Source organism: Drosophila rhopaloa, unplaced genomic scaffold (genome assembly GCF_018152115.1).
Source record: "Drosophila rhopaloa isolate 14029-0021.01 unplaced genomic scaffold, ASM1815211v1 contig_167, whole genome shotgun sequence".
NCBI lineage: Eukaryota > Metazoa > Arthropoda > Insecta > Diptera > Drosophilidae > Drosophila > Drosophila rhopaloa.
Window position 1 is genome coordinate 5,874,162 of NW_025335047.1, and position 16,988 is coordinate 5,891,149.

The window sequence follows — 16,988 nt, forward strand, 5'->3', positions numbered from 1 at the left end:
ATTGACATCGGTTTCGAGGTGCAGTTTTTGAAAATACATTTTTAATAGACAGTGCGTCACGGATTCATGAAACTGGCTGCAGAATTTTGAAGCCATTTTAAATATTATTTTTAGATTTTCTGTTGGAATTTATCCTGGTGAAACGCACTGTATTTGCATTTTGTGTGGGCACTTTTGATGCACCAATGATTCGCGCAATCTCGTGGAATCTCGTTTCTACTAGAGGAAGTCAACTGGAAAATGTACAAAAAATGAACCCAAATGACCCGTCGCCCCAGCACCAATACGGTTTATAATGCATGAGAGAGTTCAGATCCAGAGTCCATCCATCATGTGAGGCCATAATGAGCCCGCAGCGAATCACTCACTAGTCGCGAGAAGCTTCTCCCTTAATTATGCTGAAATTATTCATACTCACGAATAGGCCCAAAGGGCATGCAAATTGTTTTTAACATAACGTTTAACTCACCTGCAAAGAAAGGGAAAGAAAACAGAAGCAAAATGTTAAATAATTATATAATTATGAGCATTAAAACTAATAATATTAAGGCCCTATAAAAAATCCCACACATCAAATTGTTCTCAATTTGTTCAAAAGAAAATAAATAGGTTATAGTTTATTTTGTTTACTAATAGCACATTGTTGAATTTCAGGTTTTTGTTAACATGATTCATAGGGCACTCGAACCCATCAATCTTTGGCTTTATCTTTGTATACAATTTCCGATTTAAAAGACCGTCAAAAACGAATCAACATAAAATGCGTACGTAAATCCGATAAAAACTCGTCATTAGCATGCGAAAAAGTAAAGTTAAAAAATAAGAGAACAAAAATTAGCAAGCAAAAAAAGCGAATCGAATATTTTCAACAAAGTTTGGAGTTCTTTTTTGGTTCATACGAGGGGCCTTCGTTTTACTCTACCCTTCGATGTCTGATGTTTTATTCAGCTGGCGATTGATTTGCATATAAAATTGCTTGTTAGCATGTTTCGCCTGCTTTCTGGTTTTTCAGGTTAAATATTCTCTACGAAAGTAACTTTCACATGTAATTCTCTTGATTTGCAGAAGACAAAGACCAAAATAATTAAATTCAACTTTGACATTTTAAAAGCCGACTGGGAAATCTTCGGCTATGAAATTAAATGAGCTGACTCTAATCGAGCCCACACTTAAGTCTTGTCAAATCCTAAGGTGTGCATAATTGAATATTGTCTAGACGATGTTATGGATCATTTAAGATTTATAAACAATTTGTTGTGATACAGGAAATAAAGCGGCTATTAGATTACATTAAATAATACCTTGACTAATTTAAAGTTTTGTGTTTTGAACATTTTTCAACATTTTAAATTCATCAATACCCCTAATTGACATTCAATTGAATAATTTAATATTCCGTATCATCGTTGCATCCCTTTTTTGGCAATGCAACGACAGACAATGCAAACAGCGAAAATGCCAATTACTTTTATCAGCCTTCGACAGCTTTCCATTTACATAAACAAAAACAAGCTGGCAAAAAACCAACTGCCAGAAAAATAATAATATTTATGGTGAAAAATCAAATGAATAAATATTTGGTATAAATCGAAACAAAGGAAATTTATTGTAAAACAAAACCGAAATGGAACAGGAGAAGAAAGCGCTTTTCAATTGCCATCAAGTGGGGTATGAATCACAAAGAGGGCTTATGAAGTGGGAATTAATTGAATGCAAATGAGAAAAGGCTCAAGAAACCGCAGGTATTGGGCCAGGTGTTGGATTATGCATTGAATATTCTGGATAGCAGTTTTCTGCCTTATTTGATGTGAATAGAACCAAGTAATGTCGCTTCATGGGAGAGTTTGTTTAAAAATGCACCAAGAAGAAAAATGTATTATGTGCGAAAAGTTGAAGTTTATTTTTGGCATTTATTGGGGTAAATAGAGGATAGTGATGGATTTAAAATTAAATTTGTTTTGTGTATAATTCCCGTCTTGTGCAATATTTTATTTATATATTTTTATTTTCATACTGCACATTTCAAATATTTTTTCAAGTGTGTGCAGAATGTGTGTCTCTGCTTTAGAACAGGTTTTTCTCCTTATTATTATGAATCAATCGTCAAGAATTCGAGACTGGGTGCGGTATGTGTGTGGTTTGGGGCAGCGTGTCAAGTGAAGTTGTCGGTTTTGTATATCCACAAAACTGCAAAGACACAACTACAAATTGTGTCCATTCATTTCCCAATCAATGCTGTTACTACCTCAAAGCTCAGTGTTTATTTCTGCCTCCAAGTTGGTTTCGTAAGCCGCAAAAAAAAAAACAAGTCTTGTCCACCAAAAAATGCAGCTCTCAACGCATTTTACATGTTTTATTGTGCATTTTTTCCAGTCTTTAAAACTATGCAACTCTTTGCTGAATGAACCACACATATCTCAGCCTGATGAGGTTTTGTTTTTCACCAGTCGCATTTTGAAATCCAGTTTTGTGTATCTAGATTGTCGCTTTTGATTTCAGACCTCCATTTAAATATGCTAATAAATCTTGGCTTTTAATAAGATCGTTTTGCGTAAATGTTGTGTGAAATGTGTTTTTGTACTTTTTGCCATGGTTCTGAGAAGTGGAGCAGGTGGACCTAGTTAGGTATTCGAAGGTGAAATCGGATATTTATAGATAATAACATACATCATGAGTTTTCACTTTCAGGGGATCTTTACTAAATTAAAAAATCCATATATCTTTGACGATCTGAACAACTATTTACTAAAACCAAAAGTTTTCTGCACGCTAATACCGCAATAATAGAGTTAAAGAAAGGGGAATCAAAAGGGTTAAGGTCTTAATTATATGCAGTGCTATAAAAAAGTCCCACAATGCAAAGTATAACCTTCACCCCTGCCAAAATTTGTTTGTTTTCAATCAAATTTTCTCATGAAACCATACCCCCCATCGGAAACCCAGTTAATTACAAAGAAATGACTCCACCAAAGTGCAGCCAACAAAAAAAGTTAATTTGAGGCTCACGTGACTAACACAAGACGAGAAGCTAAATTAACAATTTTACAGCTGCAGTCGGCGAGCAGGGGAAAGTGGAAAAGGGTTTTCCCCGATTGCAGGCCCAAACAATTATGCGGCTCAACATGGCAACCAACTGGGCGGAGATATAATATATAGACATGGATTTCCAGGGGGCTAGGTAATTGACTGAATATGGGAAGGGTCCGTGGCCCCAGCAAAAAACCTTGTATAAAAATCACTCAATCGCCCCGATCAATTCAATGCAGTTCATGGCCTCATGGCTAGATAAACTTTCCAAAGTCTTTGACTCTGAATGGCAGCTGCAGAATAATGGCGTTAAATTACCAATATAAATCAATGGGTTAAACATAACGAAAACCAACACCCGCATCGCTCGATCGACAAAAACAAAGAAAGATAATAATATTGGGGAGCGGTTCTCGTGGGGGAGAGGGGAGGGGGGTGAAAAGTCTCCAAAGGGCACCGGCTATCATTTACTTAGCCACCAAAAAACCAGTTAAACAACTTGACTTGGATGCTGGCCCAAAGACTTTTTCTTTCTTTCGAAGCGAGTTTATTTTTATCTGAGTGGAACTCAATCCTTGGAGAGTTCTCGAGTCTTAGGGCCGCGATTCGTGTTTCTGGTTCTGGCTCTCTTATTTTATTACCAGATCGAACGCCGAGTTCGCTTTTTTCTTCTTTTTTTTATGGTAGTCATGTGAAACTGGTTTCCTCTCGATGTGGTGGTAGAGATTCTTTATGGGCCTGCTGTATTTGCTTTTCCAGAAATCGGTTTAAAGGATTTCACAAACTTGAGCAGCAGCGAGCATAAATTGCGGTTTAAGGTGCTTCAAAATGTCTTCATAAATATGGGATATCTGAACTTGGCAGTGGAAGAGATGATAGAAATGGCCGTTTTGTACATGAGAGGCATGGAATCTAAGCTAACTGATCGGTCACACATATACTAAACTATACTTATTTTTCTCAAGCCCGATTATTAGACTTCCACTTTCTACAGTATCTACATATCAAAGATTCTCATAAATAGTCATTAGCCAGCATCTAAACGCCATCAGTGAATGGCCATAAAAACGGGGTAGAATCCATGGAATGTGACCAAGTCAAGTCGGTTATTTATAATCAATACAACAATATTATTATTAGTTGCAGCCATGAGTTATGCATTCCAAGCGCCGCTCTCAGATTGTGGCAGGCTTGAGTTTAAAATAAAAAGTGAATGTCATTCCATGTCTAGTCTTAGCAATGTCAAGTTTTTCATGCTAACTAAGCTGATCTTTGGATGGAAAATGAAGGGGTAAGTCTTGCTGACTATACCATAAAATCATTGGTTTATTCGAGGATAAAAATTTAACACAAGCTTTTTAAATAATAGATGATTTTGAAAGAGTAGTTTTACATGAACAGTTATGTTAAGTTCCCAGTTGAATTTTAGTGTTTTCTATTATCACGCCATTAAATATATTAATTCAATAAAATAACTCATTAACTTGCCAAACAAAATAATAAAATCCCTGCTGTCATAGCTTTTCTTTCATTAAATTTCCCTATCTCTGCTTGCCTATCTGAAATATTCAAAAGCTGTCGCCACATTCATTTTCAGAAAATACACGAAAACCTGAATCAAAGTTTCACTTTCAAAATATTCATTAATTTAACGACTACAAGTTTTTGGGTTGGCAATTTCTTAACCCATGTTGATTACGCTGCAATCAAGTGAGCCAACAGGTTGAGGTCCTCGACTTGCGTGGCGGTTCCCCCTTTTTCACTCCAGTGCAACAATTTGTGGCTTTGTTAATTATTTTACATCAAAGCTTGCCATATGGAATTACACACTTTATGTTAATTAACAACTTCCTTGGGTTTTCGTTTTGTTTTCGGGTTTTCTTTCGATTTTATCAATAGCTATTTTTGTGATTGAACTATTCCGGTGAAAATAAAGGGGTTTTACAGGGTTATCAAACTTTTGGCATCGCTCTAACCATCAATTTGTTCAGCTGAAACCTCTAACTTTGCCCGTGTTTTTCTTTTCTTTATAACCTTTATGGTTTGGGTTTGACTGTCTATAAAAAGTTTCCTCGTCGTCGTGTTTTTTCAATGCATTTTCACTTACTGCAAACTTGGCACTTTTTTCCTCATTCAGCTTGGGTTTTTGCTGATGAGGTGAGAGTTTTCAAGCAAATAAAGAGTGTAAACAGATTTTGCTTAACTAATGAGCGGTACAAATGGGGAGGGAAAAAGGATGGTCTTAAGCTGGTGTTTTTTTCAAGATAATTAATTGAATTGTTTTCAGAGTTTTTAATTTTTTTCTTTATAATTTTATTATGTTGTTTTATAACTTTTTCACCCACATTTTTATTGAAAGTTGTATATTTTGGCTAAGACTTGAGATGTTTTTTAGAGGCTATAATAATACTGTCAATAATATTGCTTTGACATTTTTAATAGCAATGGGACCTAATGGTAGTTTTGTTTCTAAATGCACTATTCCTAGCCCCAGGGAACCATTTTGTTCTATATAATTTGGCTAATTTGTTGCTAATGATGACATATAATTACACAAATAAATATGTCTAAAGGGTATTATGTCTGCCAAAAATACTATTAATACCAGCCTTAGGTAAAAAGAATAGAATCAATTTAATCCACTATTAAAGAAAATCAAAAAAATGTTTAGAAGAGGATTTAAATTTTCTCAAAATATCCCTTATTTGTAACACTATATACTGTTAATAAAAGAACCAAAAAAAATATTTTACCCATTAATTTATTTTCAAAAAACATTTATGTTAATGACAAAATTGTTTTTCAATTTTAGCCACCGCAAATATTTGTGCTAAAAACTTCGAACACCTTGCAAAATTCCTCGGAATTTCGGTCTTTACCTGTTGCTGGAATGATTCATGCCGAAAGTGATTGTTTGGCAGGACGTGCTGGTTGCCCGATGCCGATCCGCTGACTATATCCATTTCGAAGTTGGCAACAATTAATTATTTTGCGCGTTTTAAGAGGTTACTGTGGTTGTTGAAGTCGCTATTGCCACATGTTGCACATTTGAAATCTTGTTTGCAGAAATGTAAATTCAAGATTTTCACAAAAACAGGTTTCGGGGCACTTGGTTAAAACATTTAACTGGCCACAAGCAAAACACACGAATGACACTTGAATTACATCTTTCTATGCGGACTTTTCATGTAATTTTCGTTGTATTTATTTTCGTGTTGTTTTCTTTATATATCTTTTTTTTGTGTTTTTCGTTAATTAATTGCAGTCGCGAGACGCGCGCGTGACAAACGAAAATCGGCGAAGAGATCGAGGAAAAAAAGTACAGGCGCCTCCAACGAAAACGAACACAAGCGAAACGGAGGGAGAGGGACAAATCAAAATCAAAGCGAGGGGGCGAACACAAAAGTATTGAAGGAATCGGCGCGATATATAGAAACACGATTCGTCCGTTAATCGCGTCCACTCGCCAGCAAACGTTGGCCACTTTTGAAATAGACTCAAGAAAGCAAAAGCCGACCGACGTACGTGGAAAACGTTCAGTTCGAAATATGCTCAAAAATGCCCACTCACCAATACACACATAGTGTTAAGTGTGCATGTGAGCCAGGTAAGCACACGCATACCTGTGAGCACAGGTAGATGACAAAACGTAAACTTGTTGCTGGCAACATGAGCGAAAAATGTTGCCGAGCAACTTTTCGCTGGCAACCCGGTTTGGACCTTTTTGTTGGACACGTTTGCCAGTGTGTGTGTGCGAGTGTGTGTGTACAGGTGTGTAGAGTTTCGGCTCACTCAAATCGCTCGAATGTGTGGTAAGGCGACAAAGCTACAAAGTCTTCTTGCAAATGGGCAGCACTGGCAACGGGTTTTGATTCGCTTTTGGCTTACAATTTTGACTCCTTTCGTTAACCCTAAAACTTTTGGCATCACCTGAAACTCTCACAAATCACATCCTTTATGTCTCTTAGTGTACAAAAATAATAATATATAATAAAATATATTTCCGATGCTCTACTTTATAATAATCATTATTTTGTTCTTTTGAACTTGAATTTGAATTGTGAATTTGTAATATTTTTTTACATTTAAATATTATGTGGGTGTATTAAGTAACTATTATACAAAATAAAAGCCAATTTGTTTGATCTCATTTGATTTAGTACTCATTTTGATTTTGGTATCAAAGGGTTAAGCAAGGAGTAGGCTCTCTTTCCCTCTTATTTTATTTGTACCCCTTTTTTTGCGTGAAGGAGTTGTGCAGTTGTTGTTGCTGTTCAAGTTTGCAATCAAAGATAAAAGAAAAACTTCGCAAAAGTCTCTGTTTTTGTTGTTGTTGGCATTGCATTGCAGCAGTGTGAAGTTGGTATTTATAGGAATGTTGGTTGATGTTGTTGGCAGAGCTGCTGTGAATTTGCAATGAGCGAAATGGTTAAGGAACTTACGAAGCAGGTAAAAAAAAGGAGCACAACAGATGGTTGCAAAAGTGCTATGAAAATGCAATGAGTCAGTCACCGGCTGCAAGGGCGTTATTCCACATAAATATATAAATCTTCGATTTGCAGGTAGTCAAGGAATTCCACTATCTTAAACATTAAAGTGACTGATTTTTATGAAAAATATTGATTAAGTTTAGCTTTGAAATAGGTAATAATAAGGAAACAAATCACGTTTCAGTTTATAATTATACATTTATAAACACCATTTCTTACTGAACATTTTTTACTCCTTTAAATGCATCCGAAAACTGCTTAGAAATCCATTATCATAGACGCCATGTCCAGCCCAAACAATAACAAAAGAAAATAAGTTTTCAGTTTGCTCAAGTGGAATGAGTAGACAAAAAGTCAAGAGCGATGACAGAGGAAAAGTGGGAAAACCAAAACAGAAAACGTTTTCCAAAAGATCGATTGGTCAAATAGTTTAATATTAACCTAGGTCATGTTGCAACTAAATAATTGTAAGCTGCAGTAATCATTTTTGGAGAATCGGTAGCCAGCAAACGAGTTTCAATTAACTAGTTGATTAGTTCTTCCCCATTAAGTATACGTCTAGTTGAGTTGTTCTCTATATTATTTCCCAAATTCAATTAAGTTAAACGGTTTTTTGAGGCGATGATTTTTATCTAGTGGACGGGACTTCTTTAATGCCCTGGCTTATGTGAAGCAATTACCCAAAAACTTAATGCACTGCAATTACTTTATCTCTCCTTGTTGTTGTTTTATTTTCTTTGAGCAGTTGAGCACGTGCAACATTCCAAATTGTCGGCGTGTCTTTTTAATTTTTTTCGTTTGTCGTTTTTTTATTTTTTGACACAATTATTGTTTCGCTGGGTCTTTCGAAAAAGTTAAAGTCGGAGGCTACGCCACCTGGTGGCTGCTGCCGGTCATTACAGATTAAAGGGGGCGGGGGGAGTGGCTTTAGGGGCCACTATAGTCTTGCAATTGGGTAATATGCTTTGAGCTACACTACCACTGCGCACAGAAAACTTATTTCTTCAATTTTTTTCATATTATGGTGGCTAAACTGGTAAAAATAATGGTTTTACCCCTTAATATACATTGTTTTCATTTTGCCGTAAAAATAAATAAGCTGTCAGACTTCATTAAGAGCTCACACTGTTTTTTTCCAATTTCTTGATTGAATTTATTCTGTCTTGTATTTTCAATAAGCTGCAGCAGTTCGTTTAAAAAAATACAATGGCACGTGACTGCCTTGGAATACAAATTTAAAACAAAAACTGGCGGCAAAAGAAAATCTGTAAAATGTTTTAACAAGTTACTGGCCCAACTTTCTTCGCTTCCTCAGCGGAACCTCAGAAAGATACCACATTGGGGGAAAGGGTGACGAAGTCGTGTGCCTTATTCGATTTACGACCCACTGCAGCCAAAGGGGAAGCCCCCAAGCAGACTTGGTCTGCATTGCAATTGTTTTTACTTTTTGCTTTCTTTGCATATTGAAGATACACTGAATACATTTCCCCCAGCAAATGAATTTATTCGCCAGCATGTTGGCTTAAATTCCTTAACCCTTTCGACCCGACTCTGAAGCTAGAATTTAAAGAGATAAATTTATGCTCATTTCGTTTGGGTTTCCACTTGCAATTTATTTCATTTCATTCGAGTTCTAAATGGATTCATACACACGGCGGAAGTTGAGTCACGGGCGGCGAATTACACTGGCTTTGGGTTGATTGGAATTTGTTATGGAATTGAATTTTGAATGGATGGCCCTAATTTTATTGAATTTCCTCATATTTGTATTAGGTCAGGGAACAGTTGATTGGATAGAGCTTAAGGATGGAGCTTAAAAACGAATAAAATGTTTTTAAGTCAATCGAATTGTCATTCCTATTTTTGTATTCTTCAAGACCTTTTATTATATGTTATATTTCAAAGTTTAAAGCTTTTTGTTGTTTAAAAATTACGACTCGAAAATATTATGATAGTTTCTATCCCACTGTTATGACCATGTTTAAAAGCACAATCAACGAAACCAATTTCTCAAACTCAAGTGCTCCTCAGAGTCCAAATCTGGATTCGAAACAGAAGCGCATAAATTGTGCCCCAAGCGAACAAAGAATTAAACCAAAAAAAAAGCTATATGTATATCCACTAATGACGATAGCAAAAGCGAACCAGAAAACCAAAGAAAGAAATATCAAACCGAGAAAAAGACTAAATCGTCATGGAAGCCTGAACAGCAGCGGGTTAAAACTGCATAAAATGGATATAAAAGAGGGCCTGAAAGAAGTAAAAGGAACCGCAGCACAGCTTTGACTTTGAGTCTTTTTGAGAAATTGAAAGGCCGAAGTGAATATATTTTTGGGGGCAGGTGTGTTTGGGGATGCCAAATTAGCAGCTACCGCCGTCCGACCTGCTCCTCCTCCTTTGCCAATCTCTCGCCTCGTTTATTTCTTCATCCCATTTCCATTAAAGCCCCCCAGCGAAATTTTGAACATCATTAATTTTAATTTTTGCGCAGACGCACCCCAGGGGCGTAGGCTTCACTGCCTCCATTCTGGACACTGCAGACGAGCCACAAGTGATGAGTGATGGTGACCTGGCGGAACGAGCTATACCACATCCACATACCCACGAATGTAATTAAGGTGGCCAAACGGAAAAAAGGTGCCACAGCGACAATTGAAAGTGTTGCAACGCCGGTTGACAAATTGTCAAATTGCTCAAGAGCAATGTAATGTGGTGATTGATTGCTAGGCTAATGCATTCAGTTGCGTGCAGAATTTCGAAATTGGTAAGCTAAGGTATTTTGTTTTAAAAAGCTGTCTAAATATTTATTATTTTGGAAACTATATAGCGAACTCCTTTACTTACAACGATGAAGAAAAATGAACAATCATTTTTTCGTTAAGATTATCAGTGTCTACAATCGCAGTTTAGTACAAAGCTCAGCTTAGACAAAGCAAAAAAAGCTTATATTAATATAGGTCCTATTTTTGGCACGTTTACAACTGACCGTGTGGCCTAATGGATAAGGCGTCGGACTTCGGATCCGAAGATTGCAGGTTCGAGTCCTGTCACGGTCGTTGAAAATTCTTTTTTTTCAACATTCAATTAGTAATAAACTAATAAATATAGTTTAATATGGCATGGATATAATGCCACTGAAAAATATTATTATTTTACGATTATGATTATCATTATTAGCTATAAGTTTTTAATACCTATTTTCATGAATAAAATGTTTTATGGCCTTTTTTATCTGTTTCATTATCCTTCTTACCTTCTTGAAGCGTCGCCGCTGTGTTGAAGAATGTGTGGATGCAGTATCGAGAAGATTGCCATTGTTATCCCCATCCCTTTTGCCCAGCGCCTGAAGAAGATCATCAACGTTGCGTATGTAAGGACGATCCCGCTCCCGATTCCTTTCCCTTTCGCCAGCCCCTCCTCCACCGCCACCCATGCAGCTGGTAATGCTCCGGTTGCCCAGACTATTGCTCCGTGATCTGGATCTCGACTTTTGCTTGCCCAGCCAATAAACCTGATTTGCCAAATTTATTTCAGCTGCTGCAGCGGCCTTTCTTCGGCCGAATTGTTGTTGCTCCTGCACCTGCTGATGCTGCTGGTGGTGTTGTTGTTGCTGCTGCTGCTGTTCATTGGCCAGATATTCTCCGGCTATATGAACTTTGGGAGTACTAACCAACTGCAGACCCGTAGCTCCAAATTGCTGGGGGAACTCGTGCAATTCGAGGGGATAGCGGGGGTCCATGGGCTGGCCGGGTTGTCGCGGATACATATAGCCATCGCGCAAAAACATCTTGCTAGTGGTATAAACCCTATCGTTGATCTGGTACAAGCCACTCGAGCCCGGACCCTCACCGCCCCCAATAATGCCATTTCGCACATAGGCCGCGGGGCGATAGCGAACCAGCGGGTTATACACATTAGCTTTGGGGGGTTTCGTCTTGAAACTGCGACGTCGAGTGCTGGTCTTCATAGTTTCAGTTTATTATTCGTTCGTTTCTATTCTCACCCCCCGATAACTTTTTCAAGGGGTTTGATTGCTTTATTTTATGAATCCACCCCTGTGCAGTTGGGTTGCGTGCGCACGTATCAAATGTTTTCCAGTTTAAGCGAGCATGAATCAAGCGACCGTGTGGCCTAATGGATAAGGCGTCGGACTTCGGATCCGAAGATTGCAGGTTCGAGTCCTGTCACGGTCGACACCAAAAGTAGCTTTTTTTTTCTTTTTTTGTTTTTATTAAAAACTTTTATTTTATTTTTTAATTATTAAATATAGTTTTAATATAATAAACGTTTAAAATATTCACAAAACATAACAAAAAGAGTTCAAAGATACACTTGAGTGATTTTACATAACTTCTACATGGCTTGTAGAATGACGCCTCATTAAATGTGGACCGTTTTGGTACTAGTCATAAGAGTGTGCAATTAAAAATTTATTCAAATTAATTTCAGCACTTAAAAGAAATTTGTTTTAAAAGAATATTTAACAATATTTAATCTAAATCAAGCATATTTTTAAACTCGTATTTCTTATGTCATGTAAAATGTATGCAAAATGTAATTTATGGCCGCACAATAGTATGCTATGATTTTCGTTGCATTAGTTTTCACCGCCTTCTTAATTTACAGCGCACGAAAGTAGGCAACACTATTATTTTTACAACGCCTAAAAACTGCCGTAAAAACAATATTGAAAATATTCAATTTGTAATGCTTTTCCGCGACCAACACGTTCGGCACACTGCACGTTCGATTTTCCACTGCAATTGTTTGATTTTATTGCAACAACTTTTTCTGTTCCTCTGTTGTTTGCTGGAAGGCACGCACTGCCAATCCAATTAGCCAGGGTTCACCTTTCGAGCCGTTGCCTCTGTGCAAGGTAAATTGTTTTTCGAACCCAAAGTATTGACACAGTTTTTCGAGTCACTTGTTTTGTTAGACACATTCGTCTTCCTGAACTGTCACCGCGATGTCATATAAGTAAGGCGGGAAAAAGAGAGCTATGCTAATCTGTCAGCTCTGAGTTGGTTAATTAAAGACTGATTTGGCAAATAATTGTGGCTTAGCCATGCTCGACCCCAATACCAACTTACAAGTTGAAAACATTGCGAAAATTCAAAGGTACCTCGATTAGGTCAGTGAATGTTCAGTGTATTGAACTTTTGATAGAATCATTGACGCCCCTTTTTACTGAATGGCTTGTGAATTTAGTTCAGCATAGAAAATGCCTGTTCAAGGTTAGTTTAAAAAAGGTTCAAAATTTACAGCTCAAAAGTTAAAAGAAAATGAATTATAGAAATCAATATTTATAGTCTAACAAGTCTTAAAAGGTTTCACACTATAGAAATTGATATCAACAAAATCCTAATGACCTTTTCTTCATTAATAAAAACCACTTTTCCCTTTTATCACTTCAGAAACTCCACTTAATTAAATATCACTTTAATTGGTCAACTTCCTATTCTACCCTATCTTTATAGAGATTTGTCTTTCTTACACTTCCGCCCACGAAAATCGAATATTTCTTGTGGGATTTTTGTGGTTCGAGGCGCGACGAGCTTCAAATACGAACTAAACTAAAATAAATACATTGAATTTGAAGAGCCTATCGGCCACGAGCATTTATTCCAATGGATAACGTTTCCAGTCGGAGAAGAATACAAGAACAAAAACGATTGCGATAAAGCTGACTGAGTGGTGAACTGAGCTGAACAGAGCCCGAGTAAAACGAAATGAGGGGCTTAAGCCAAACAAATACACCCCCTAAAATGGCAAATTGAGGAAGGGGCAGATGTTTAGGGGCAACAACGAAAGGAGAACTTTTTAGGTAGGGTTATCAGCAAATCACACACAAAAAATTAATATACCAAATATCTCATTCAATTTCTGCATTTCCAAAGGGTATTTTGGAATTGGTTTTTGATTAATTTAATCAACTTTATATAGTGAAATTTAAAACTAGGTCAGGAATCCATCCTAAAAGCTTTGTTATTGGAAAGTTTTTTCTTGTGGATGTAAGTATTTATAAAATCCATTTTAAATATATACAAATTACAACCAACGTTTTTTCTTTTTAACCTATCTAAATAAGGCGTGAATTTTCTTTACAAAACCTTTATAAAACGAAATTTTCATACATATTCTTTTTATAATTATTGTGTGTACTTACAAAGAACTCATCCTCGATGACGGGATCGGCCAGCATCTCGATGGCCTCCGTCATGGATCTGCAGGTGCGACTCGTGTTCTTCTTCTTCTTGAGCTTCCTGCCCAGGGTGGCGGCATCGCTGAACCGATGGAGCAGCTTGTCCCGCTTCCGGACCGCCAGCGGACTGGTCGTCGAACTGGCGTGACACAACAGCGATCCATAGCCGTTTGTGGAGGAAATAGTTCCGGTGTTCGCATAGAAGTTCTGTGGCTGATATTGTGCCGGCGCAGTCAGTGTGCTGTTCGAGTCGATTTTCTGGATAAGATTGTACTCGGATTGGGGATATTTGCTGGCCAAATGGGATATGGAATCCGCCTTGGATGTCAACTGCGGTTTGGGCGGCGGCGGTGGGGGTGGGTCCTTCATCAAGGCCACCCGACGGGGAGCCGCTCGTGGAATGGTGGCCGAATGGGGTGAGGAGGTAACGTCACCGCCATAGCTGACAGCCCGACGGTTGCGATCGTTTTCCTTTTCTCTGCAAAAAAATAAAAATAATTTTATTAGATTTTGTTAAGTTGTTTTTCATTATACTAAATTGGGTATAAACATATTTAAATAATTATTTAAACTGTTATTTTATGCGTTTTAAAATATTTGAAATGTCAAAACTCAAGTCTGAGTCTGATGGAAATTTTGAACTTGCTAGGAAACTGTAAACTTTAATTCTTCCTTTGTCTGTCACATAGTTTTTAAATATACTTAGTTAAATTTAATTGATTAATCTTATTTTTATATCTTCCCACCTATAACGCCTCCTCTGCATGGGCGGACTAAAGAAGCAGTTAGGCGAGAGGGGCACAAAGTAACCCCATTGAGGGTCCCGATCCGGTCCCTCATGGTACATTCCCAACTGGGGTGTCATCTCCCTGGATCGACTTGATCTCAATACGGGCATTGACACCCTCTGGGGACCAAAACTCCTACTGCAGCGGAATTGATTACGATACATATGACGCTCCAGGGAAGATGTTGTGGTCGTAGCATCCGATTCCAGGGTGCAATCCGAATGATCCTTGTTCTCCAGGGTGACATTACTGCCCAGCCCATCATCATCATCGTCATCCGTAGAAGCCTCTGGCACTGTATAACAGGTGTAGTCGAATTGCGACATTTCACAATCTCTTTTCCCGTTTCTATTTGTTTGGCTTTTCGTTTGCACAAATTTAGTTATTTGTCATTGTCTTTGCGACTCCCACGTAAAATGTTTCAATTATTTAATTAGTCCGCAACTTGTTGCTGTTTTATTTAAGTGTTTTTTACTTTTTTTCTAGACAAACGTTAAATGACAATTTCAGTTGGCCTGGCACATAATTGCTCCACTCGAGTTTGGCTCTGGCTTAAATATTTTGTTGGCAAGAGAACATTAGACAGGCCAAGGCATTTATCATGTTCACCCTCCGGACACATTGTGTTTCCTGCTACGGAATTTAAGGGGCTGTGTATGTCCAGTGGGCACAATTAAAAGTCGTTTTCGGCCTCCGTCGAAAAGTCGCCCTAATGAGGTGTTGAACGGAAGACGGCCATATTTGGTCTAGTTAAGATATTTAACTTCTCTTTTTTGTTTTACAGACAATTTTCTTCGGGCGAACACAAAGAAAATCAGTGGGAAAACTTGGAGCGCATTTTACAAAAGTAATTATTAATTCTAGCAGAAGAACATGAAAAAGCTGTGACCGTTCTTTGAAATTAAATAAGTAATCTTTAAGTGTCATCAAGACAAATTTGTATTTTCTGTAACCTTTTAAGTTTGGTATTTAAATTATTTTTTAAAAGTTAATTTTATACTTTTAAACTCTTCCATGATCTTTTTCTATACGAAACCGAAAACAAACAAAATGCCCTTAAAGCCTACTAGCTGGAACTTAAAAGTTCATTAACAATTTATGGGGCGAAAAAGGAAAGTGTCAACAGTGAAATCCATCAACAATGCAATTAAAATGTCAAACAAGGAAGCGACTGAGAGCCAGACTCCCCTTTAACCCGTACTTCCTACTTTTAACCCCCCCTGGAAACTCCGCATTATTTGCCTGACACACGCAGCTCTTTTTAAAGAGACTCCATCATTATGATGATGCAAAAAGTGATCCCTGAGGGTGAAAATGGGGGACTGAGGTCCATCTGCAGAACTGGCAGTCAGCAACAAGCCGGATATGAAGATTACAACGGATTTGGGTTGCTACTTCTGCAATTGTTTATATTTATTTTATTGTTGCAATTATTTTCCTCTTTACTGCATAGAATTGCATATTAGCAAAATTGAACATGATTAATGGCAAGCGAGAGAAATGGGGAAACAACCGGAAAAGCTAAGTGTAATTTATGATTACTGGGAGGAAAATAGGCGAATGAGGCGCCGATGTTTTAAAAGTAGGAAAAGGATTCCCCCATTTAAAAATCAGACAGAAAAAGGGAAAAAATGTTTTATCTTTTCACTTTTATAATTATGCGTTTTATTATATGCAATCAAGTCTAATTTTTTTGCATTACTTGGTTTATGTTTTTATATATTTGGATGCCACTGCATATATTTATTTATATATTTTTGTTTTGTTTATATACTTTATATTTTAAAGTATAATTTTCATATTATTTATTGAGTTATTCAGTTAATTAATTAATTTTTTATTGAGATTTTATTTCTTATATATTTGTTGTTGTCCACAATTCCCACAGTCGTGCTCATCAATCATTCTATTAATACTTTGATTGGGTCAGCGAATTTCCCAGTCATTTCAGAATGTATTCTATATTTTTCGTACTGTGTTATTTAAAATATTTTTATTATCAAAACACGGGCACACACTCGCACAATTCCGTAGAGTATAGCCCGATAGAAAAGTTCAAATAAAACGTTTGTCTATTTTTCAATAAGAACTTTTCAGTTCACGCCGCGGCTGTTCAAAGTAAATGTGCTGACCGCCGGCAATTTCCGAACTGATTTCGAATAGAGCCACAGAAATTTCGTAGCCGCCGTGGGGCATCATCAGCAACAAATACAAGCAACCCTCTCAGTCGGAAACATGCGCGACAGACTCGAAAATCGTCGAAAACACTGAGAAAATCGGGAGAGTGGGTTGGCTGGGTGAAAAGGGGGGAGAAGTCAAGCGGAAGAGAGTGCGCCAAATAAGAACAAACATTGTGTTTGACTAAATTGCTTAATATTCGGGTACCAAAATAAAAGCATCAACGAAAAGTAGCAGACAAAGGGAAAAAGAAACAAACATGAAGAAAACATTAGCTTGGGGAACCGATGATTTTAAAGACGC

General features: G+C 37.2%; 1 protein-coding gene and 2 non-coding genes across 3 annotated transcripts in view; 2 read left to right on the forward strand and 1 right to left on the reverse strand.

Moving 5' to 3' along the window:
* Positions 1 to 11,731, reverse strand: part of LOC108053517 (tight junction protein ZO-1) — a 38,100-nt gene extending 26,369 nt beyond the window's left edge. Inside the window, 1 exon segment of the mRNA XM_044458446.1 lies at positions 10,771 to 11,731. Within this exon segment, the coding sequence (XP_044314381.1) occupies positions 10,771 to 11,484 (714 nt within the window). The 5' untranslated portion in view covers positions 11,485 to 11,731.
* Positions 10,501 to 10,573, forward strand: Trnar-ucg. Its single transcript has one exon. It is a non-coding gene; the product is annotated as a tRNA-Arg (tRNA).
* Positions 11,638 to 11,710, forward strand: Trnar-ucg. Its single transcript has one exon. It is a non-coding gene; the product is annotated as a tRNA-Arg (tRNA).
* Positions 11,732 to 16,988: the final 5,257 nt, after the last annotated feature.